Source organism: Schistocerca gregaria, chromosome X (genome assembly GCF_023897955.1).
Source record: "Schistocerca gregaria isolate iqSchGreg1 chromosome X, iqSchGreg1.2, whole genome shotgun sequence".
NCBI classification, from domain to species: domain Eukaryota; kingdom Metazoa; phylum Arthropoda; class Insecta; order Orthoptera; family Acrididae; genus Schistocerca; species Schistocerca gregaria.
The window spans coordinates 414177667-414200834 of record NC_064931.1 but is presented as its reverse complement, the minus strand read 5'-3'; the positions used below and the strand labels follow the sequence as shown (position 1 = coordinate 414200834).

Sequence of the window (23168 nt, the reverse complement as noted above, 5' to 3'; positions counted from 1 at the left end):
ATTCGGATGATTATGTTATTGAAGAGTTTGATTTTAGTTGTGGTACTTATAGCGCTGTTGTTGACAAAGTAGGGTGCATACCTCGGAATACACCTGAAGATAACACTTTTAAGGAGATGACTTTCTTGTTGGTACTTCCGTCAGCCGATCTCTTGCCACAAAATAACATAAGGCTATTCTCAAAATTTCAGTCTGTTAACATACTGGATTCCCACGGAACGCCACACTGAGTGTCGCTCATTGTTCTTCATATAAGAGAAAGCAATCCGTGTCAAGGAAAAACAAGAATAGCAACAGATCAATGTTATGGACTCCTGGGAAAGAGAAGTAGCCTCAATGTTTTGCTGAACTGAAAGGCCTTGCGTCCTCGCGGAAATAATTCAGAGGATCGCCTTGCATACATAAAACGGACAATTGTTTTCCCTAAATCATACTTTGTGAGTCATAAAAAAGAAGAAAAACGCGTGAAACATTTACGTGTGCCAAAATGGATGTCAAAAAGAAACTGATTGAAAGACAGTAAAACATCATAAAAATTACTCGTTCACAACGATAGCAGTATATTTTTCTTACCACTCCGTTGCAAAATGTTCTTCCTCACTAATCCAGAAATAAGATTTCAATCTGAACTGACAGTGTTTCCAGGCTCTAATGGTTTCTTGTTTATCAATAGGCGTCGAATGATAGTACGTGCATTAGTCTTTCAGCAGTGACGAAAACATCAAAGTATATTCTGAAAGCAGAGCCTGTTTGAACAGAAGATCTGTATACACGTTTAAAACCGATTTATTTCAAACAAAAGCTACAAGGATGCTTTAAAAAGGTGTGCCTCTCGGAAACGAGCAGCTCCACGATATTCACAAATCTCAGTGACGAAAAAGACACGTATCGAATTTGCACTCGCTGATAGGCTTCTTTCCTTTTCATTTAGCTCAGAGTAAAAAAGACTCTTATTCAAAGATGCCAACAGTTACAAGTTAGCTAGGACTGTTTAAACAACTGTCGTAGTCGATGTAGGCTGCTCTGTCTCGTACAATTTCATACTCTGCGAAATGTTTCTCTACTGTACACAGTGCACAACGCTGTTAATTGTGTTCATATCCGTCCGCATTTAGCGTTTGCTTAAACGCAATAACGGGACCACACCCTAAACACGAAAATCATCCCCATACCGTAACCTCTCCTCCTGTATACTTCGCCACTGATCCCACACATGATGACAGGTAACGTTCTCAAGGCATTCAGCGAACCCAAAGCATGCCATAGGATTGCCAGGAGGTATAGCGTGACTCATCACTCGTTTCCAGTCATTCATTGCCCAGTAGCGACGCTCTCCACGCCAGCTCAAGTGACGCTTACCTTTTGACAAAAAAACTTGTGGCCTAGATCTGCAGTTCCTCACATACTGGTCAACAACTTGTCTTCTCATTCTCCACCAGTGTCGTTATGCTACCCTACGGTCCATTGTTCTTTGTCCTTATTGCCATGGTAACACATGTTCGTGAGCTTCTTTTAATACTTCTTTATTTAGTGCTGCAGATACCACAATGTGTGGCCCAAGCTTCATCATCCTACAAAGTTGTCAATCATGATCAGCGTACTGCTGCTAGGTTTTGAATATCTGACAAACTGAGTCGGCTGTCTGCACCTTCTGCCACCCTGAAATACTTCGGCCAAGTGTTAGTGTGACCCCTGTCTATCTGCTTAGCCTATCTGCATTGCCATGCGTCCTGTCCAGTTTGTGAAGTACCTCAAATTCGAATTCACGTAATTTCAACACCTATCAACTGAACCATCTCAAAGGATCTTTCAAGGCTAATAACAACTTTAATGCAGTATTAATTATCAGTCACGACTCTGAATGTTCTTCCGTACAGGTAACACTGAAAGTGAGTAACACCGTATATTAAATTCATCATTTTATTTTCCGTGGTTGAGTAACTACCCTCGTCTTATTTATCTCTCTTGATGCGTATGCCACTGGGTGCTCTTTCCCATTTACTTACTGACTCTGATTGCCTCCTATTACCCGGGTCCTTGCATCACAGAACAATATAAATTCTTCTCCGTAATTTTGAAATGTTAATACAGGGTGGGTTGTTAGTGCCTCCTTTAGTTTCTAAAATGTGACTTGACAATCAACTGTCCACTGGAATTTTACATGCTTCTTCAATAAATATGTGAATGGTCTAACAACGTCAGCAACTATTTCTTCACATCCCAGGTAGTGTCCTGTCAATCCATTCATTCTTTCAGTGAAATTGTACCGTAGAGTTCTTTCTCCCCATTTACATTCAGCACCTGTTCTTTAGTTCTCGATCTATCGATGCAATCACCAGTGCTCTTATATAGCATTACATTTTAAAAGGTTATTTTCTCGCCTTGTCTGTACTGTTTATCGTCCACGTATCACTTGAATATAAGAATACAGGTCAGAAAAAATTCTTCTTAACACAATTATGTCGGCTGTTATCAGCTTTACAGAAGAGCTTTCCTTCTTGTTGTCAGTCTGAAGTTTACATCCTCTTTTCTTCGGCGGGTTGTCCCGTGGTTTCCTGCCTAAATAGAAAAACTCATCTACTACTTTTAATGTCTCATTTTGTAATCTAATTACCTTTAGCATTATTCAGTTTAATTCGCCTACACTCCATTACCCTTGTTACCTTTTGTTGACGCTCATGTTACAAACTCTTTTTCAAAACACTTTCCGTTACATTAAACTGACATTTCAAAGAATGCTAGCTTTCAAAGTAGTCTTCCGCAAACTCTGAATCGCAAGCATGTTGAAAGATGTTCTGCACAAGGTAATGAATCACAGCATTTGACTAGTCAAGTAACGGCATGTCTGCTAGGGTATAGTTTGGAGTAGGTGCTAGAGAATTACAGGTCGGTATAGGCCGTGTGGTTTGATTTGTGAGTCCTGATGAACGAGGAACGAGGTATTTCTCTATTCTGTTCTCTTTCGGGCAAAGTTACCTCCAGGATATCTACTAGGGAATCTGGTGCCTTGGCCGTTGCTTCCACGTGTTTGGTACGGACGCCTGGTGTGGTAACTTGCTTTGAAGCTACTTTCTCATGACCCGTGCCAGGCAGTAAGTTACAAAAAAATATTGTTAGATAATGTCTTCCATTTTGCAGCTTGGCGTAATATATTTCCCGCATTTTCAGATCTTTAATGGAAGAGAACGTAGATGAAAATGAGAATGGAGATATGATATTGCGTGAAGAATCTGACAAAGCACTCAAGGACTTAAGTCGAAACAAGGTCCCGTGAGTAGACAACATTATGTTACAGATACTGGTAACCTTGGGAGAGCCAGCCATAACAAAGCTCTTCCATCTGGTGAGAAAGATGCATGAGACACGTGAAATACCAGAGACTTCAAGAAGAATATAATAATCCAAATTCCAAAGAAAGCAGATGCTGACAGATGTGAAAATTACCGAACTATCAGTTTAATAAGTCACGGTTGCAAAATACTAACACAAATGCTTCACAGAAGAATGGAATGATTGATAGAAGCCAACCTCGAGGAAGATCAGATTGGACTCTGGAGAAATGTAGGAATACTCGAGGCAATACTGTCCCTACGCCTTCTCGTAGAAGAAAGGTTAGGGAAAGGCAAACTTACGTTTATAGTATCTGTAGACTGCGAGAAAGTTTTGACAATGTTGAATGAAATACTCTCTTCAAAATTCTAAAGGTGGCAGGGGTAAAATACAGGGAGCGAAAGGCTATTTACAATTTGTACAGAAACTAGATGGCAGTTATAATAGTCGAGGGGCAGAAAGAGGAAGCACTGGTTGAGAAGGGAGTGAGACAGGGTCGTAGCCTATCCCCGATGTTATTCAATCTGTATATTGACTGAGCAGTGAAGGAAACAAAAGAAAGATTTTGAGTAAGAAGTAAAGTCCAGGGAGAAGAAATGAAAACGCTGAGGTCTGCTGACGACATTGTAATTCTGTCAGAGACAGCAAAGGACCTGGCAAAAGCAGTTGAACAGAATGGACAATGTCTTTCAAAAAGGATATAAGATTAACGTCAACAAAAGCCAAACGAATGTAATGGAATGTAGTCCAATTAAATCAGGTGATGCTGAGGGAATTAGATTAGGAAAAGAGACACTTCAAGTAGTAGACGAGTTTTGCTATTTGGGAAACAAGATTACTGATGATGGTCGATGTAGGGAGGATATAAAATGTAGACTGGCAATGGCAAGAAAAGCGTTTCTGAAGAAGAGAAATTTGTTAACATAGAGTATGGCTCTAAGTGACAGGAAGTCCTTTCTGAAAGGGTTTGCATGGAGTATAGCCATGTATGGAAGTAAAACATTAACAATAAACAGTTTAGACAAGAAGAAAATAGAGGTTTTCGAAACGTGGTGCTACAGAATAATGCTCAAGATTAGATGGGTAGATCACGTAACTAATTAGGAGATACTAAACAGAATTGGGGAGAAGAGAAATTTGTGGCACAATCTGACTAGAAGAAGGATGTAGGTTCCAGTAGTTACTCGGAGATGAAGAGGCTTGCACAGGATGGAGAGACGTGGAGAGCTGCATCAAACCAGTCTTTGCACTGAAGACCGCAACAACAACAATGTGCCTCTAATTGTGTTCAAACTTAGCTTCATTGTTCAATAAGATAGTTAACTATCGATGTACATGGTGCAGTATCCAGATTTCATTAGTTGATCTGAAAACTAGTCGTGTTGATTACATCACACTCTCGTTTATTTAAATGCATTCGGGATTTTCTGGTGTACCTGGAATTTTTCATTGCTCATATGGTGGCCACGTAGGCCATGTGATCTACGTACGGACAATTGCAGTTTCTTGAATCAGTGATTATGAACTGAGTCGTAATAATCATCATTAAACTGAAGCTTCTACGATTTATTTTCAGTTCCTTGTCATTTTTGAATTCATGTTCAGAGATGCGACAAGTTGTGTATGTTTACTTAATTACAAGCACGAACCTTAATCAGAACTTTGCCTTCAGTAGAAACGTTAGTCAACGCGGTACAAAATTGCAATCATCGTAAGCCTTTTTCAGAACTACAGAACTCTTTTCCTATCCTTTAAATGCTTTACCATTTAGAAGGTAAATGGTGGTGTGGAGACTCCGCTACAGCTTGCTCTTTATTAGAGTACATTCAAATACTTGATGAATAAAGTCTGGATATTTTCGCGTCGTAGGCTACACTGCCTCTTCACTCCCACCCCTACCCCTTTGACAGATAAGTGTTTCTTACCGCGTCCCCCCTCCCCAGCGCTTCTTTCCTGATAGTAAGTGATATGTGTATTATGTTTGGCTCAAATCGATGCAGTAGTTCAGGCACATAAATACCTGTACTTAGATAGATACATCAATTTTTATGTTGTTGTACACTTCTGTGTTCACATTTTGTGCGAAGAGATGTTACGCTATCAGACAGAGCCTCGCATGCTCACAGCACATGATCTACCTGTAAGGAAGATCAACTATTCGTTCTCCGAGTCAGGTTATGAAAATACTAGAAGTAACTATGATTTTAAATTTCTTTCAAGTATTCGTTTACACTTTCTTTTCTTTCAGTTACCCAAAGTAAGCATTACCTTTTCTTGAATCCATCGATATTACACTCTAATACAAAAAACACGACGCATCACTAAAGAATTATCCGAATGTGACTGATATCGGTAGATGTGATGTGCATGTACAGGCAAACGAATGGTTACAATTTCAAAAATACTGGATATTTTTTTCAAGAGGGTGCCACGGATGACAACCAAAAGGGTCCTGCTACGAAACGAAACGGCAGCCTGGACAAGCGTTCCTGGTTGTCGGGCAGTACGGAGGGCGACAGTCAGACTGGAATCCTAAAGCTGTTCGGGGCGTCTCCAGACACGTCTTCGCTGGTCACCGGGGCTCAGTTCGAAGCGAGACTAAGCACTGAAGACACTTCTATTCCAGTCAGTGAGACTCCAGGCCGAAGGCGTGTCTGGAGACGTACCGGACAGCAGTGGGGCAACAGCCTGACCTTCACCCGCCACACGGCCCGACAAACAGGCTGTAACGCCTCGGGTGCTGTTTCTTTTCACAACAGGATGCACTTGGTTGTCATCCACGGCACCCTTATAGCACAGCGATACGTTGACGATATTCTAAGCCCAATTTTGTTGCCCTTCATAACAAGCCATTCTGGGCTTACATTTCAGCAACATAACGCCCGCCCGCGAGAGCTTTTAATGCTTGTCTTTGTGCTTGCCAGACCCTAAATTGGCCGGCAAACTCGCGGGATCTGGAGTATTATGGGTAGTACCCTCCAACTGACTCGAGATTCTGACGATCTAACTAGGCATCTGGACAGAATTTGACACGATAGCAGTGAAGAGGGCATCCAACAACTTTGCCAATCAACGCCAAACCGAATGACTACTTGTAAAACGGCCAGTGGTGGACCAACGCGTTATAGACTTGCTCCGTTTGCGAAGCTCTTTCTCTTGAAAAATCATCAAATTCTTCTGAAATTGTAATGATCTGTTTGCCTGTAAATGTACATCAACTCTGGCGATTTCCGTACCATCCGGATTCTTCTTTCGTGGTGGGTCTTATTTTTGTCTCATATAAAAATTGATTTATTTATGTAAGTACAAGTACGTATGCGCCACGTGTCCTCTTAAACTACTGTATCGATTTGAACGGAACATGGTACACATATCACTTACTATCTGGAAAGAAGGGCTGGAGGGGGGGGGGGGGGGGGGGGGAGGGAAGAACCACCTATCTGTCAAAGGAGTGGGGGTGGGAGTGGAAAAGTAGTGTAGCCTACGACGTGAAAATATCCAGACTTTATTCATCAAGTACTTGAGAATGAGAACACTTAGTTACTTACAACAAACCTGAGATATAATTTCAAAGTTTTATGAGACTTTTCTCGCTGGTATCCCTCACAAAATGATGAAAGGAAAATAGTTTACCTCTTACTACATTTTCGCTGTTTATGCAGTAAGGCTGCCGCATCAGGCATGACGTTTAAATTTTCTACTTCTTTGCTAACTCTTTTAGCAACGCATTTTGCAGACAGTATCCACATATACTACTGGATGTGATTGCAAAATTATGTCTCTGTACGACTCATAGTTCAGAAGGAATGGAGTCATAAGCTTCCTGAAAACGAAATTTCAGGGCGACGTACACTGAGATACAGGTGAAATACGTGTGTCTGTAGAAATATGTTGTTTATTTGCGACATGTGCGTACGTATCTAACGTCGAGAGTAAAAAGCTCCTAAACCTCTGGATCGATTTCTGCCAAACTTGGTAAGCATGTTACTTACTGTCAAGAAAGAAATACTGTGAGGGTAAGAACCACCCGCCTCCGGTAGAGCGGCGAGGGACAGAGGCGTATAGGGGAGGAGGAGATGGAAAGGCCGAGAGGGGGAAGGAGGAAATGGACAGACCGTGAGGAGGACAGAAGAGGTGGACACAGATAGGAGACGAACACAGAGAGGGGGAGGGGGTGGGCAGAGAGAGGGGAGAGCAGAGGATTGACTGAGAGAGGGGTGGGAAGGAGATCGACAGATGAGGGGAAGAGATGGACGATGGACAAACAGATGGGGGAGGTGGAGATGCACAGCGAGAGGAGGGAGTAGGAGGACAGAGAGAGAAGCGGACGAGGTGGATAGAGAGTATCGGAAGGAGAAGATGGAAAGAGAGAGGGGGAAGGACGAGATGGAAAAAGACATCCAGGCGACGTCGGCTACTCAGCTAGTATTTTTATAAAATGTGATCAGATTGCGTTATAAATTATTTCCGAGGTCAAAACTTTAGACAGCAGCATATATTCGGAGTATTTTTCTGAAGACATATTTTATGTACCCAGAACATTAAACAAAAAGAGTAGGCTTACACCCTGCTGGTTGTTTGTTGTGACTGCTTGCTCGCCCTACTGATGGAACAACATGGGGATAAGCTGCAACCCTGTCTGTAATGGTGCCTCGTATACTAGAGGTAGGGAGTACCTGCGCGGCCATGACCCGCTGGCGCTCGGCAATGAGCGAGCACTTGGCGCAGACGCAGGCGCGGAAGCGGCACTGGCGCTTGTGCCCCTTGAGCCAGCTGATGAGCCCGTGGTTGCGGCAGCGCGCGCACTTGGGCCTGCGCGCGCCGCGCTCCGTGCGGGGGAAGCCTGCGCCGCCGCTCATCATCCTGCAACACAACACGCGTCACACCCACTCAGTTTGGCTGGACTGCGACACGCTCCAAGTATGAATGTGTTGTAACCGCTGTGTTGACAGAGCCCAACACATTATACAAATCTCAAAAAAGCCTCACTAGCGACTTAGACGGCATCTAGTGCCCGTATCGATTATCCTGAATGGAAATCACCCTGTAGAATGGTGGACCTGCAAGAGGCAAATTAAATGACCTCGAAAAATCTTAATTTTGAAGTACAAGCTTCGGATGTAGGGTAAACCAAAACCCGCACAGTCTGCCGCAATCGTGCGAATCCTTGCATGCTAAGAGTACAAAAATGTCTGTAACAAAATTTCATGCCGTGCATATTTTCTGTAGAAAATGAACGTCAGAGAAAGTTAGTCTGGCAACACTGCAATCACATTTACAATAAGTATCTTCTTTCAGTACTTTTTAGCTGTGTTACGCGGTTAGTGCAGTGGGTAAGGTTTCGCGTTAGAATACTCGATTTCGAGAGTTCTGTTCCGATTTCTGTAAAGTGCACTGTTTCTTAAGCACATCCTGCAACTCAAGTTCTTTTTAGTGTTAAATATAAAAACCACTGATCAGACATGCTAGAAATATTCGTGAAGAGTAATAATCAGTTAAAATTAGTTACTTGTCGTAGGGCAGAAATAACTAGACAGCATAGCGCTGCGGGCATGTTACACATGCTTACAACGTCCAGTTAGAAAGGCCAATGTTTGGTAAATCATGGTGTCTCAGGGGGAATGTTCAATATTCATTGGTTTGACAGGAACGATTATTCGAGGCAACAAAAGTCCTAGTCAACATGGGCTCTAAAATGCATACCTTAAGAGCAGTGAACACTTGTTCATCTTCACTACTGAAGAAGTGCTCGTAGCTCTTCAGATATGCATTTTGGAGCCCACGTTTTGCAGCTTTTTTGCATTGAGTGTTAGTTCCTGTTATACACCTGAACACTGACTATTCCGTATGTGTGGAGTGGGATTCTATACTCTGATTAAAATTGCTTTGAGACTGATGCTTCAGCGAGTCGAGTGGTAGGGGCCAGCTGCCGTCGAATCGTAGTTCATCATCGAGCGCGGCTTACTCCCTGTGTTGTCTGTTTAGTAGGTACGTGCAGCACCTTGTAAAATGTGCATGTTGGCTACACTGTCCCCGCCATTAAAGTGTCTCAATCACAAAATAATTTCAATCGAAGTATAGTGACGTAAAATCCTAAAGCAATGTACTGCACAGCACATAAAAGTGATAAGCGTGATACCGACAGTTGGAAATAATGACAGGAAGGTATATCGGAAACTAGGTTCAAATGCATTCGATGGAGTACTGCGAAACATTATTCTTAGACGAAGTGATTTTCTTGAACGCAGGGGAACTATGTAGGTTAAAAGAAGCAGGAATAGAGCAAAACCAAGAAACAGAGATGCGTATTCGGTTTATTTTTCACTTTGGAGGAAGGGCACAACAGAAAAAAGATAGCCGGCCGGGGTGGCCGAGCGGTTCTAGGCGCTATAGTCTGGAACCGCGCGACCGCTACGGTCGCAGGTTCGAATCCTGCCTCGGGCATGGACGTGTGTGATATCCTTAGGTTAGTTAGATTTAAGTAGTTCCAAGTTATGGTGGACTGATAACCTCATAAGTTAAGTCCCATAGTGCTCAGAGCCATTTGAACCATTTGAAGAAAAAGGGGAAACAATGTTGGCAACAGACGAGAAAGCATGGAGGTGTATATATTTAGAAGCAAATAGAATAAACATTTAAAGGCAAAATACGTCTTTGAAATTGGACTAGCGAAAAACGATTGTATTTTCATTTCTGTGTTGGTATTAAATAACAGCAACTGTTTCGCAGAAGACTTGCTTTAATTGCATTATAAAGATTAAAAAGACAGCTATCTTATCATGCAGTCTACAAAATAAAAATACACTGAAACCCATAATCGAATTCGAGTATTCTAACGTGGACTCTACCCCGTGCACTAACTTGGTAATACAGGTGAACAGTATTACTGAATGAAGATACTTGTTCTACATTTGATTACAGCGCTGCCAAATTGCCTTTTCCTATAGCACGGGACGAAACTTTGTTACAGCCGGAGGAATCATTGTGTGCTGTGCGAGTATAATATGTTGTCGATGTGACTTGCAAAAATAAGAAACATAATTCATTGAAGGTGCTCGCCTGGCTTGGTCTGGAAGATTCGTAGATTTTATAAAAGCAGACAGACGTTCCAGAAGAAGTAAGAGTATTTGTTCGATTATCGTTCTATTGGCAACACCTATGTGCATTCAAAATGATAAAGCAGTGGAAATTTCCTGGCCGCACTGCAAAAGGACCGGAAAATGTCGCTTTAGTAAAGGATTCGATTCAGCAGTTTCCACGGTGTTAGGCACGAAAACACTCGACGAATCTATTCTTATCGGACCAAAGTGTTTGCAGAATTCTTCACGGAAATCATAAGGTTGTGATGACTCAAGAATAGAGTGACAGAAACTTTGAAACCCATATGAGATTGCGCTAAGATATTATTGGAAACGAACGGTGTACAGATGTCATTCTCTCTCCCGGTGAACCCAATTTTTATCTTTCGGTTATAGTAAACAAGCAAAATTTCAGACAATAGTCTGAAAATAATCCCCCGAACACTTCACCAACATCCACAACATAGCCTGAAAGCAACAGGTTGGTGTGTAGTTTTCCAGTTTGGTGTGTTGGGTCCCAGGGTTTTTGAAGAAGACGGTGTGACGATTACAGTAAATTCAGTGATCGTTATTGTGCGATGTTGCAAAACTCTCTCCGGCCAAAAGTGACAATATTATTAATGACCACGGGCAGAAAACGCTTGGTTTAAATAAAATGATCCAACATCCGACACGTCGCGTCAAGCTCTTAAAATCCTGAGAGACATGTTTCTTGGGCACGTTGTTTCCTTACGAGTTAATATCAGGTGGCTCAAAATGGTTCAAATTACTCTGAGCACTATGGGACTTAACTTCTGAGGTCACCAGTCCCCTAGAACTTAGAACTACTTAAACCGAACTAACCTAAGAACATCACACACATCCAAGCCCGAGGCGACCGTATCAGGTGGCCGCCACGCTCAACCGACTTGATACCCTGTGACTACTTCCCGTGGGGATACCTAAAATCCAAGATGTTTCAGCATCACCACAAAACCATGCAAGTTCTTAAGATAGCGATAACAAACGAGGTTGCTGCAATTCCACCCGATATGACAGGCAGGTCCATGGAAACCTTCTGAGAGAGGCTCAATCAGTGAATCAGGAACGAAGGCCGCAATTTGAGCTATGTATTGATCAGAACCTGTTGATATAAACTGTTACTGTAAATGGCACTTTGTTTACTTTATTTATATAAATAATATTTATTGGCACATCATAAGGTTTTGTTTATATTCATTTCCAAAATAAAGCAGTTCTTTTTGCCGTGCACTGTATGAGTGAGTATTAATGTTATGTGCGGGTTATGTCTTTAGAGCTGAGGCAAAAGTTAAATCCAAGGAAACCCTAATGTTGGATCCGAAAACGGGTTATGATCAGAAATTAAATGGGGGCAACAGCCGAAGACGAAAATGCTGTCTCTTCAGAGATTTTTAAATTTTATTGTATTCGTTGATGTCAGTATTTCGAATGCTTCTAGTTTTTACTTTCTCAGCTGTCAAATCACACGCAGGGGCTATTTCTCGCACATAGTACTCAATTTTACAGTGCTCTGTTTCTCAAATCACTATCTTTATATGACTCGCTTTCATAGTACCAAATTAATTTCATTTATTTACTCACTCGAAAATCTTTCCAGATTGTGGGAAACGTAATTCGTTCATAAATACTGTGTATGAATGAGCACGTGCACGCACACGCATACACACACACACACACACACACACACACACACACACACACACACACAACCGCGCGCGGGCATGTTGAGCATGAACTTGCGATGGCCGTGGTCATTTCAATAGTTCCCTGTACTGCGGCTTTTCGTACTCTATGTGTAATTTATTTCATCATTAGGGTGCATGTAATATAGCTAAGACAACATAAAATTTGGCTGAAATACATCATGAAGGTGGCAGGTTTCTACATAAACCAGCAAATACTGGTGCAGTGCAGAGAGGCCTTAACTGACGAGTTTTAGATGAATGATTTCTCAAATATGTAAGACAACTGATAGCGACAAGATCACTGAAATATGTGAAACTACGCTCAAAGACGATGCCGTTCAGTTTGTGTTTCCTAACCTGTTTCGGAAGCAGACAACTTATTCATCAAGCGACTGATGGTTGGATTAGAAGAGATTCTCTCTGGACTGGAGCTGCTATCCCAAGTGGAAAAAAAACAGCCAGTCTTTCTTGCGAGATGAAGGCAAAGCTACCATCTGCAGCATTGTTGACAGGACTGATTGCGGACTTTTGCTACAGAGCTGTGTGGAGCGTCTGAAGCAGAATCTCGAACGTTTCTGCGACCGTGTAAGCTGCACATTTCTCGACTAGCACCGTAGGGAAGTTGGACATTGGGTCCCGCTTAATCTATCAGGGGTCCACTACACACAAAAAACGGCTACACGTATAGCGGGGCTGTGTGAAGTGGGGTCGCGCGGTTCCGGACTCAAGCGCCTAGAACCGCTCGGGCACCGTGGCCGGCAACATCAGGATCCACCAAAAATAAACGCAAAATATATCTCTTTAAAAAATCAGATAAAAATTCGCTTGTCGCCTTCCTAAGGGTCAATCTTCACTCCTTCCAGACTGAATACGTAAGAGCAGACCAGATGTGGTTTCAATCCAAAGAAATAGTATCGACAGCAGTCGACAAACACATAGCAGATTAATTAATAAGAGATAGTACTGATCCCCTATGGTACACAAAACAAGTTAGAACACTGTTGCAGAAGCAACGAAAAAAGCATGCCAAATTTACATGTTCGACGTCAATATGCGATAGTCACTCACAGACGGGATGTTTCAGTCTCGCAGTGGAGGGTATATAAAGCGCGTTGGGGGGACGCGGTGAACAGTGTAACTGTTGTAATTCGGAAACGAGGCAATTCGTCTGATGACCAAACGGGCACGATCATCGGCTTTCGGGCCAAGGGTGGAAGCATTTCCGAAGTGGCTAAGTTTGTAAACTGTTCGCGTGTCGCCGTGGTTAAAATATAAAATGGCGACATCCAAAACTGGCGCTGAGGCAACTGTGGTGCACCACGGGCTACATATGACAGGGGTGGACGATGGCTGCGGAGATGTGTACGGTCGAATAGATGTGCAACTGACCGCCTAGATGAACCAAGTGGCTACCAACAGTGTCTCATTAACGACTATTCAGCGAACGTTGTTACCCATGGGCATATGCAGCAGGCGCCTAGTTCGCGCACCCATGCTGATTGCTGTTCATCTGCGCCATTAACGCAGATGGTCTTCCGCTGAGGGCGTGAACGGCGTGCAACGTCTGAAAGCAAACGCTGCAACTATTGTCGGAAGGGTCCAGGCCACATGAGGGTGTGTTATGATCTCGGGGAATGTTTTTGTGGCATTCCCCTGGTGACCTCGTCATTCTGGTAGGCACACTGGATGAACACAAGTGTACGTTCTATCGTCGGGGACCTTGTACAATCTTACATGCACTTTTTTTTCTTCGGCACGATGGTATCTACCTGCAGGACAATGCAACGTGTCACACAGCTCACTGTGTACGTGCGTGGTTTTAAGAGCAACAGGATGAGTTTCTCGTACTACACTGGCCACCAAACTACCTAGATTAAAACCCAACTGCGAATCTGGGGGACCACATCGATTGGAATGTTCGCGCCATGGATCCTCAGCCGAGAAACCTAGAGCAGCTGGGCACGCAACTGGAGTCGGCATGGCTGTGAATCACTGTTTTTACCTTCTAGGACCTCACTGACTCACTTTCCGCACGTCTCGCAGCGGGTGGTGCTGTAAAAGGTAGTTGTTCAAGATTTTCGGCGGAGGGCACATTAATGTGACTGGACAGTGTATTTGCTATTGTTTTGTCAATATTTGATTTTGCTCCCGCCTAGTTGCTGTATTGTGGAGGTTTATCCTTCCTGTTAACAACGTATAGGTTATGACATTTATTCGAAAACTGGGAATACAGTACCGCCGCAGGTGTACAATTTACTGGAAACGAATAAAAATTTGTGACAGACTGGGACTCGAAATCGGATTTTCCACTTTCCGCGAGCACTCACCTTAAGCGCTTCGGCTATCTGAGCGCGCTTCTCGGACAGATCCAACTTCCATGTGTGCCAGTGTCTGCTACTAATAGTGCTCTCACAGTTATGTGATTCCCGCACAGGGAGATGCATATTTTAGTTTTCTCGTCAGATCGTCTTGGCTTTGGCATGAAATATAGTAGTGAAGTGTATGTATTTGACAGTGTCTGTAAGGCTCGATGCAATCTTCCTTCGTACATGCATCCCCCCCTGATCTCTCCTGAGTTATTTGCGAGACCAGTCAGTCGTCCGTTTATTGGGTATGCCTCCTGCAAGCACACCACGTTCGCGTACTGCTCGTCCACAAGCTTCTCCAACTCCGCATTCACGACAAGGACTTTGCATAGCGTTTAGCTGGAACAGCTTCACGGGTGCTTCGTGAAAACAAAGCATTTCATGCCGGCCTTGTTCGGATCGAAGACGAGTACGTGGCCATGTGCCCTCAGTTGGTCCAAGTTGATCTCTTCCGATCTCCGCGCTCACGCCCTCCCTTAGAGACGAAGCAGTATACGGGGCTCAGCCGGGAGATTTTCAATCTTTAAGTTCATTCGGTCCGATTGTTCCCTTGAGGAAGGCACACTGTGTTCCCTTTCTGGTGCATTTTGTTTGTGCAAAATGGTTCAAATGGCTCTGGGCATTATGGGACTTAACTTCTGAGGTCATCAGTCCCCTAGAACTTAGTACTACTTAAACCTAACTAACCTAAGGACCACACATCCATGCCCGAAGCTGCATTCGAACCTGCGACCGTAGCGGTCGCGCAGTTCCAGACTGAAGAGCCTAGAACCATTCGGCCAAACTGGCCGGCTTTGTTTGTTAAGAACCGTTTGGCGGTTTGAAAGATATCTCGCTGTCCCATTCCATTAATACGCAAGGCTTGCTTTAGGGACACATAGTAATAGAAGCAGTTGTGTTGGAATTTGTGAGTTTTTCCTTGTTCTGTTTTCATGTTTTGTGGTTTTCGATCTATATCTTCTATGATATGTTTTGTTTTGTGTGTTGTATCGTTTGTGGCCTGCTGTCTCTGACTTGGTGGATGTGTTCGTGTACTACCATCGTTGTCAAGTGGTCGCTTAACATACGTTTTGTTGTTCGCTGCTTCTCTCGTTGGCGATACAGTTATGGAAATTGATGTCTTGCGCATGTTATCTACTGTGAGCATCTGTGTAGCCCCTTGATACGAAACGTGCTGCCTTGAAGTATCGACCACATTTCGTAGCAGAATATTCACTTTCTTTAGCGTGTCTGTCGTTGTTTTTAGAGTCTGCCTGCTCTCTCCGGTCACCCGTATTGTGCTTTGTCGTGTGTTGAAGGTTTGCGTGTACAACTGTGTGTTTGGTCTTAGTGTTGGTCTGAACTGTTCTAGCGATGTGTGTCTCCAACAGATGGGACTTTTTTACGTCAATCTGTTGGTGCTCTGCTGGATGCAATGTTGTAGCGTAGGATGTATTTGTTCGTGAACTTTGTGTTCGTCGTTTCTCTAAGCTTTACCTGCACACCTCCCTTTTACTTATACATTCCCTACTGATGACCTCAATACGTAAATCCAACCTTGTTCGAGCAAATGTACAATAGAAAAAACCGTTACACTGTCTTCATGAGCTCGAATACTTCTGGTTGTGTACAGCTCGCAACAGTGGCAACGCACCTCACACTGGCAACGTTTAGGGAGAAACAAACTAGAATTTCCTGGCAAACCAAATTCTACACTTACCCCGTCAATTGGAAGGTCGAGCAAATTTTTACCTGCTTGTATCTTTCGGATCATTATCCTTGTCCAACCGGATTCTAATAAATATTTTCTGAAAGCATTTGAACGTCTTATTCAGACCCATTACTCTGAACATCTTTATCCCAGCATAATTCTTATGAGCTCATCGTTTAACATTTATTCTCTCTTACTCAATTTCATGATAATGTTTTTTTTTTGTGCAGCATTGCTTTCCCGTTCTGTCTGTACTTCTGTGAACAGTTTTATGTGTACACACAAAACTTCTGTTCGCCAAATTAATGTGGACCTAATTGTTTTCGAAAGTGAGAGTGATAGTGAATTTTAGTGTTCCCAAATTAAAGGCAAAAGGATTGCTGTTGAGCTTGGCGCTTCCACTTCCAGAGAACTGAATAATTATTCGGGTAGTTATTCTCTCCTCCATCTGAAATACGAACTTCGTAAAAAAATAAAATTTTGCTAGAAGGATAACTCATCTAAAATCACTTACTTCTTAAAATAATAATTTTCTCTCACTCTTATGAAACGGATTGCTTACAGTAAGTAGGATGAATTTTGTTTAAAATTTTATATTTAGTGTGTATTACATTGTGGCTTTGACTCAACATTCAACTTCCGACAGTCGTTTTATAGATTTGATTCCCGCGCCAGGGTTCCCGGGTTCGATTCCCGGCGGGGTCAGGGATTTACTCTGCCTCGTGATGACTGGGTGTTGTGTGCTGTCCTTAGGTTAGTTAGGTTTAAGTAGTTCTAAGTTCTAGGGGACTGATGACCATAGATGTTAAGTCCCATAGTACTCAGAGTCATTTTTTATAGATTTTACTTTTCTTTACATTCATAAATCAACGCTTGCAACGAACTATGTACAATCGCGCGTATTTTTACAAATAGCCTTTGCTGTGAATAGCCACATTAGTGTCCTTTTGCCTGTCACACAAAGGAAGATTTGGCATCCCTGTCTTAAGTTCGAACGTATCTCGAGCTGTTTTAAATTGCTGTTAGACTCTACTTTTCCCCTGCCGGGAGATGGAGCTACACTAGCCAAGGTCTGCATCTCAACAGGTTTGGGAAGGAGGGGGGTTTATGGAGTTGATTAGTGACAGTACAGCAGATAGCCGTACGGGCACACATCGTCAAATAACCGTTGTCGTGGGTAGAAGTACTAGGACTTTTTTAGGATAAACCATGACAACAGGTGTCAACAGGCTTCCCTCTCATAAAAGTATCTCAGTGAGCTTAAAGACTTGAGGCGTGGCGCCTTTCTATCGCTCCTGTCTGGAGTCTGTGTATTGGGAGAATGACTCATGCGCGCACAGTGACGGATGGTCTGAAGCGGGTTCAGTCGAGTAAGTAGCTCTAATTTTCATCCACCAGAGTACAGTAGCGGACAGAGACATTTAAGAAATAGTTTTAGAGTCTGTTTTTGTGAATTATACTGTTTATTTCGTGAAGGTTTTTTTTGTTTATTTATGTTCGTACAATTTTGTGTAAGTTTTTAGTAGAGTGAATGATGCGTGAATGTGGTCTACAGTAAATATGTAGATCATTGTTATACTGACAAACGCCGTACGAACTAGCATGAGAAATTTTTAGGACAATGTGAATCCAGATGGCAGGTAATTTTGTATCATAATATGTTAAGTAAGTTAACGGTAAAGGGAATGCTACTTAAAGTGCAAATGAAAATAGTTAAAACACAAAGTATAAATAAAATATCAGTACATTAAATATTTATTTCGGTAAAAAGTAAAATTCCAAAGTGTGTTATTTGTTGATTGGTTAGTCATGAAAAGCGCGGACTAACGTGGGGAATAATATTTTTCTATTGACTTTAAAGAAAACTGACCAATCAGAACGGAGTAATCTACGCGCGTCTTTTCTCTTGGAGACAGAGAATGCTTCCAGCAGTAAAAAGTAGTCGGAGCCTAGTCTTGCAATGTTACGGTCGTGTGTAGTAAGAGCTTCGAAGGAAGTTATAGTTTGCCGGTTTTAATTCTGCTACATGCCTCAAAAGTGCTTTAAAGTGAAGGCATATATACTACGGTGCGTTTCTTTTTTTTTTTTTGGAATTATGGATTTTTAAGTAATTTTGTGTATGAGAAAAGACAGTAATTCCGAGTGGCGTATTAAGTAGATCGGTGATCAAAAGCTTGAGTGCATTAGACGCCGATAAACTTAATAGTGTGGCGAGCATTTTCATTTAAGAACAATCCGCGTTTAGTAGCTGTTCAGATTTCGAGAAATACGTTACCATAAGCTTGCTAATGTGAATGAAAGGATTTGTGCATGACTGCGTGAGGATTAGCACAGTTTTGTCAGGGAACTTGTAATTCTAAACTTCAGAACATACCGAAGTTTTGCCAGTATTTTCACCTTTCATTCAAAATTAAGACTTTTTCCCGATTACGGTAGGTTTCTGCTCGGCTTTCCTATCGGCGATCTGCTGCGACGAGCTCATAGGTAGGTGCTGGTAAAATCCCAGAAAGGAACCGGGCCGCCGCAACTTCTGTTCCGTGTGAGCGGGAAGTGCACTGTACTATACAGGAGTGCACAAGCACCACGGAAGTTTGCTCAGAATTATCTATTATTCATCAAGATGGGCAATCCATTAAAAATGAAGTACATCAGCTTGAAGTTGAGTTACAGTCTCTGAGCAGCATGGTAGTATGCATTACAGGTGAGAGATGATGAATTGCAGCATTTAGCGCTGTTATTATACGGCTGTGCAAGTCGCTACTGTAGGGCTGCCTTGAAGAGTGGAGAATCATGTTCTACTCGTATATCACTGGTGGTACACATTTTAAAAAAAAGGTAAGATATGATTTCTCAGTTCTTTGCAAAAGCATTCCACTAATCCCCTGCTCCTTGAGCACCATCACAGATATAAAAAAATACAGGAGGGCACAGCTTGCTGCAAAAAAAAAAAAATCACTAACAAAATAATATACAATGACGAAACTAAAAGTAAAGTGGTGTGGGGTGTTCTAAAACAAGAAACTGGAAAACGAAGGCACAACTATAATAACATAAAAATCAAAGATTTGGATAGAATTATAGGAAGTCCTCAGAAATTAGCAAATTTTGTTCATGATTATTTCTCTGGTATTGCGGAGAAGCTGAAGAAAGATCTTCCTAAAACACATATAGCACCTACAGTGGCTTACACAGCAAGCACAATGATGTTGTATCAAACAACAGAGCTTGCAGTTAGGAAGGCGGTACAAAAACTAAAAAATAAGAAGTCAACAGGCATTACAAAGTTCCTGTCTCTGTTTTGAAGGCCTGCATAGACGCATACAAGCCCCATTAACAAAAATAATAAAGCAATCCCTTGGTTAAGTGTTTTCCGATTTTCCGAGAGTACCTAAAGCACACACGAGTGGTACCTTTACAAAAGAAAGGTAATGCAGAAGCATTAAAACTACAGGCGAGTTTCACTGTTGTCTTTATTCTCAAAATAATTAAAACTATCACGAAGGAGAGACTGATGAGTTACGCGATTAAATACAACCTCTTTAAAGAGGCATAGTTTGATTTCAGAAGTGGAAGAAGTACAATATCAGCCACTACAGAGTTCACAAAAGTGATTGACGCTCTTCATAGGGCTGGTTGTGTTACAGGCATCTTCTTAGCCATGACCAACTCTTTTGCCACTGTTGTCATAAAATACTGTTGAGCAAGTCAGAAGCTCGATGTACAAGAGGAATAACGAATAAGTGGTTTCAGGCTTACTTGGAAAACAGGGTGCAAAAGATATACATAGTTCACATGTCTGCTGATGGTAAGTTTTTAGTAAAATAACTGTCGGGCAATAAACATAAACATATCTGGTGCTCGTCAAACACCTGGGATTGCATGGGTTGCAAAGCCCTCTGAAGCCATTAGCCACTTTACCTTCACCGATAGAGAAGAAAACTAAAGATGTTAAGTTCAGCTCAGAATGACAGAAGAGGAAGACTGACAATACGAAAAGAAACTGAAGTAGTGCTGTCAATAACTCGAGCACCTGGTGTTCATCAAACACTTAGCATTGTATAGGTTGCAAAGCTCCTGGTACAGAAAACAAATGACACCCTCAGTGATGTTTGCAGTTGGGCAGTATGTAACAAATTCATGTTGAACATAAAGAAAACCAACATCATAAAGAGAACTCTCTCACTTTAAGCATAGATGATAAATCTATAGATTGTGTAGCAAAAAGAAAGAAGGTAGATTGAGTTTAACATCCCTTCGACATCGAGATCATTACAGACGGTGCACAAGCTCGGATTGTGTCAAGAATGAGGAAAGAAATCGGCCGTGCCCTTTCAAAGGAACAATCCCAGCATTTTCCGGAGCGATTTAGGGAAATCACGGAAAAAACCGAAATCTGAATGGCCAGATGCGGTTTATGAACCGTCGTCCTCCCGAATGCGAGTCCAGTGTACTAACAACTGTGCCATCTCGCTCGATATAGACATAGACTGTGTAGCAGACACAAAGATTTTTGCGATTTACATTTGTTGTCAGCTAACATGGAATGAACATACAAAGACAATGGCAAAAAGAATGTTACCTGCATATTGTGCTCTTAGGGTGTTAATATTAGTTTGTAGCAACCAATGCTCTGTGGTGACATAGATACTATGTCTACATACACTCATTTCTTAGCTATGGGATTGTTTTTTAGGATCGAAAACACTGAAGATGGACACGATTTTACTCTGAAAAAAGTATCATAAGAATAATAACTGGAAGTAGCAGTCGGGCCCATTACCAAGAACTATTTTTAAAAACAGGACATCATTACTGTGCCAAGTGAGTACATCTACCAATCTGTGATACGTATCAGTGAAAATGTTACTAAATGCTGCACTAACAGTTCTATACACAATAATGGAACAAGAACCAGTTTTGCGTCACATTTAGCCAGAAAAAAATGAAAAATTCAAAGCGGCATTTCATGTCAGGGGATAAAAATGTATGATAATTTGCAAAAGGAAATGAAAAAGTTTACTAAAAGACATCCATCCTCACAAACCATATTAAGTATGCTGTGTGTTGTATATTTTGCCTCCTTATTTGCATTGTGTTACCTTGACAATCCAATATCATTGCGAGATGATTATTGGATGAGTAAAGATAAATAAATAAATAATTAAAATGATATGTTGCTGCTATAACCAAATATGGTCAATAATGAGGCGAAAGTGTTGCAACAATTTGTGATGTGAATGCCCGGCGTGAGACTTAGCCATTTTCCAAACGAACAGTTTTGTTTTGTCGATCGCACACTGGAATGGTTCATGTCCAGCTACGTTGCAGTAAATTAGTCCCTGCATTACAATGTCGTCTGTTTAGTCTATCCCAGTAACGTACCTCTCCTGTGTGTCATTCAACAGTGTAGGAGGCAGAGAGTTCATCTGCATGTCAAACTTCGGTCATGAAGGCCTACTGTCGTCACCTTACAACCGCGTGATGCCAGGCTCGTATTCTGGTGGAGGGCGATTTGTACTTCATATATATGTGCTCACTGTCATGGTCATTTGTCGTGTTAGTGATTGTACGTGGTCATATTCGGTGCGTGCAATCTCTTTCTCATACTGCTGTGTGCCACACCCTCCGGTCCTCCTACCTTGTAGCAATTCTTCCTTAGCCGCTTACAAGATATTTACCCTACACTTTCAGATTTCCCACAATCAGACGTTTTGTGACTTGGTTTGCCACACTTGGTGGAAGTTACTTCCCGTTCTCTACACTTTTTTTCTGTATGGTCTACGTCACAGTAGTTAAAGACTGTTGGATGTACACGACATCTTTGATTCCCAGTGCTTCAAAGTCAATGAATTGCAGGGGTCCAGTCCAAGACCGCAACTATCGCCAGGATTGTGCCGAGCAGAGTGCGATGAGGAGGATCTGTTCACACTCGACAGCGTCAAAAAAACATTATTCACAACGAAACATTTATTAATCAGAAATACAGGATTGTCTCCCACAGGCGCTGGCTCCAGTATACGGACCCAGTCAGCAGCAGCAGTGCGCGTCGTTCGGCAGTTCTTCTGAGTCGCGGAGGGCTCAAGTAGCAGGACAGTCGATGGCCCGCAAGTGTCGCATCTGGAGTGGCCCTCGATGGCCTCTACGGGCTGATTTCCGAAGCGCTCTCTTTGCGAACGTGCGCTCAGGAGACTCACTCACCAGCCCAGTCTGTAGTACTCTTTGCCATATTGAGTTTGACCTGCAACCTCCAGTTAGGACTCAGAGGATATTGTTTGCAACCCGTTTGTCCCCTGGTCCTGTTTTGAATAGTAACTTGACCTCTCTCGTGAACTCCTCTTTATCTAGGTCGTCATTTAGGTTGATTTCGAACAATTCGTCGCAGAACTCAGAAAGCGTTGTCACCACTTGATGGACCGCCAATAGTGACCACCTCTTTTGCGGCTCTGCGTACATAATCTCCTTTATCCCTGTGTTTTTCTGTCATCTTTTTGCTGTCTACCTGTGACTTAGTATTTACTATCACCGTGTTGGCTGTATCTTAATTTTGTCTCGATGGGGACTGATAGTCTACGTCAAGATTTCCCTAACGGCACATACACTCCTGGAAATGGAAAAAAGAACACATTGACACCGGTGTGTCAGACCCACCATACTTGCTCCGGACACTGCGAGAGGGCTGTACAAGCAATGATCACACGCACGGCACAGCGGACACACCAGGAACCGCGGTGTTGGCCGTCGAATGGCGCTAGCTGCGCAGCATTTGTGCACCGCCGCCGTCAGTGTCAGCCAGTTTGCCGTAGCATACGGAGCTCCATCGCAGTCTTTAACACTGGTAGCATGCCGCGACAGCGTGGACGTGAACCGTATGTGCAGTTGACGGACTTTGAGCGAGGGCGTATAGTGGGCATGCGGGAGGCCGGGTGGACGTACCGCCGAATTGCTCAACACGTGGGGCGTGAGGTCTCCACAGTACATCGATGTTGTCGCCAGTGGT

At 42.6% G+C, this 23168-nt stretch overlaps 1 protein-coding gene across 1 annotated transcript in view; it reads right to left on the bottom strand.

The window, feature by feature from the left end:
* LOC126298107 (doublesex- and mab-3-related transcription factor dmd-4) overlaps positions 1-23168 on the bottom strand; it is a 170558-nt gene that overhangs the window by 40428 nt on the left and 106962 nt on the right. The window contains exons 2-3 of the mRNA XM_049989428.1: positions 12490-12535; positions 8007-8142 (exon numbers count right to left, since the gene is read on the bottom strand). Of these exons, the coding sequence (XP_049845385.1) occupies positions 8007-8142; positions 12490-12535 (182 nt within the window). The remainder of the gene's footprint in view (positions 1-8006; positions 8143-12489; positions 12536-23168) is intronic.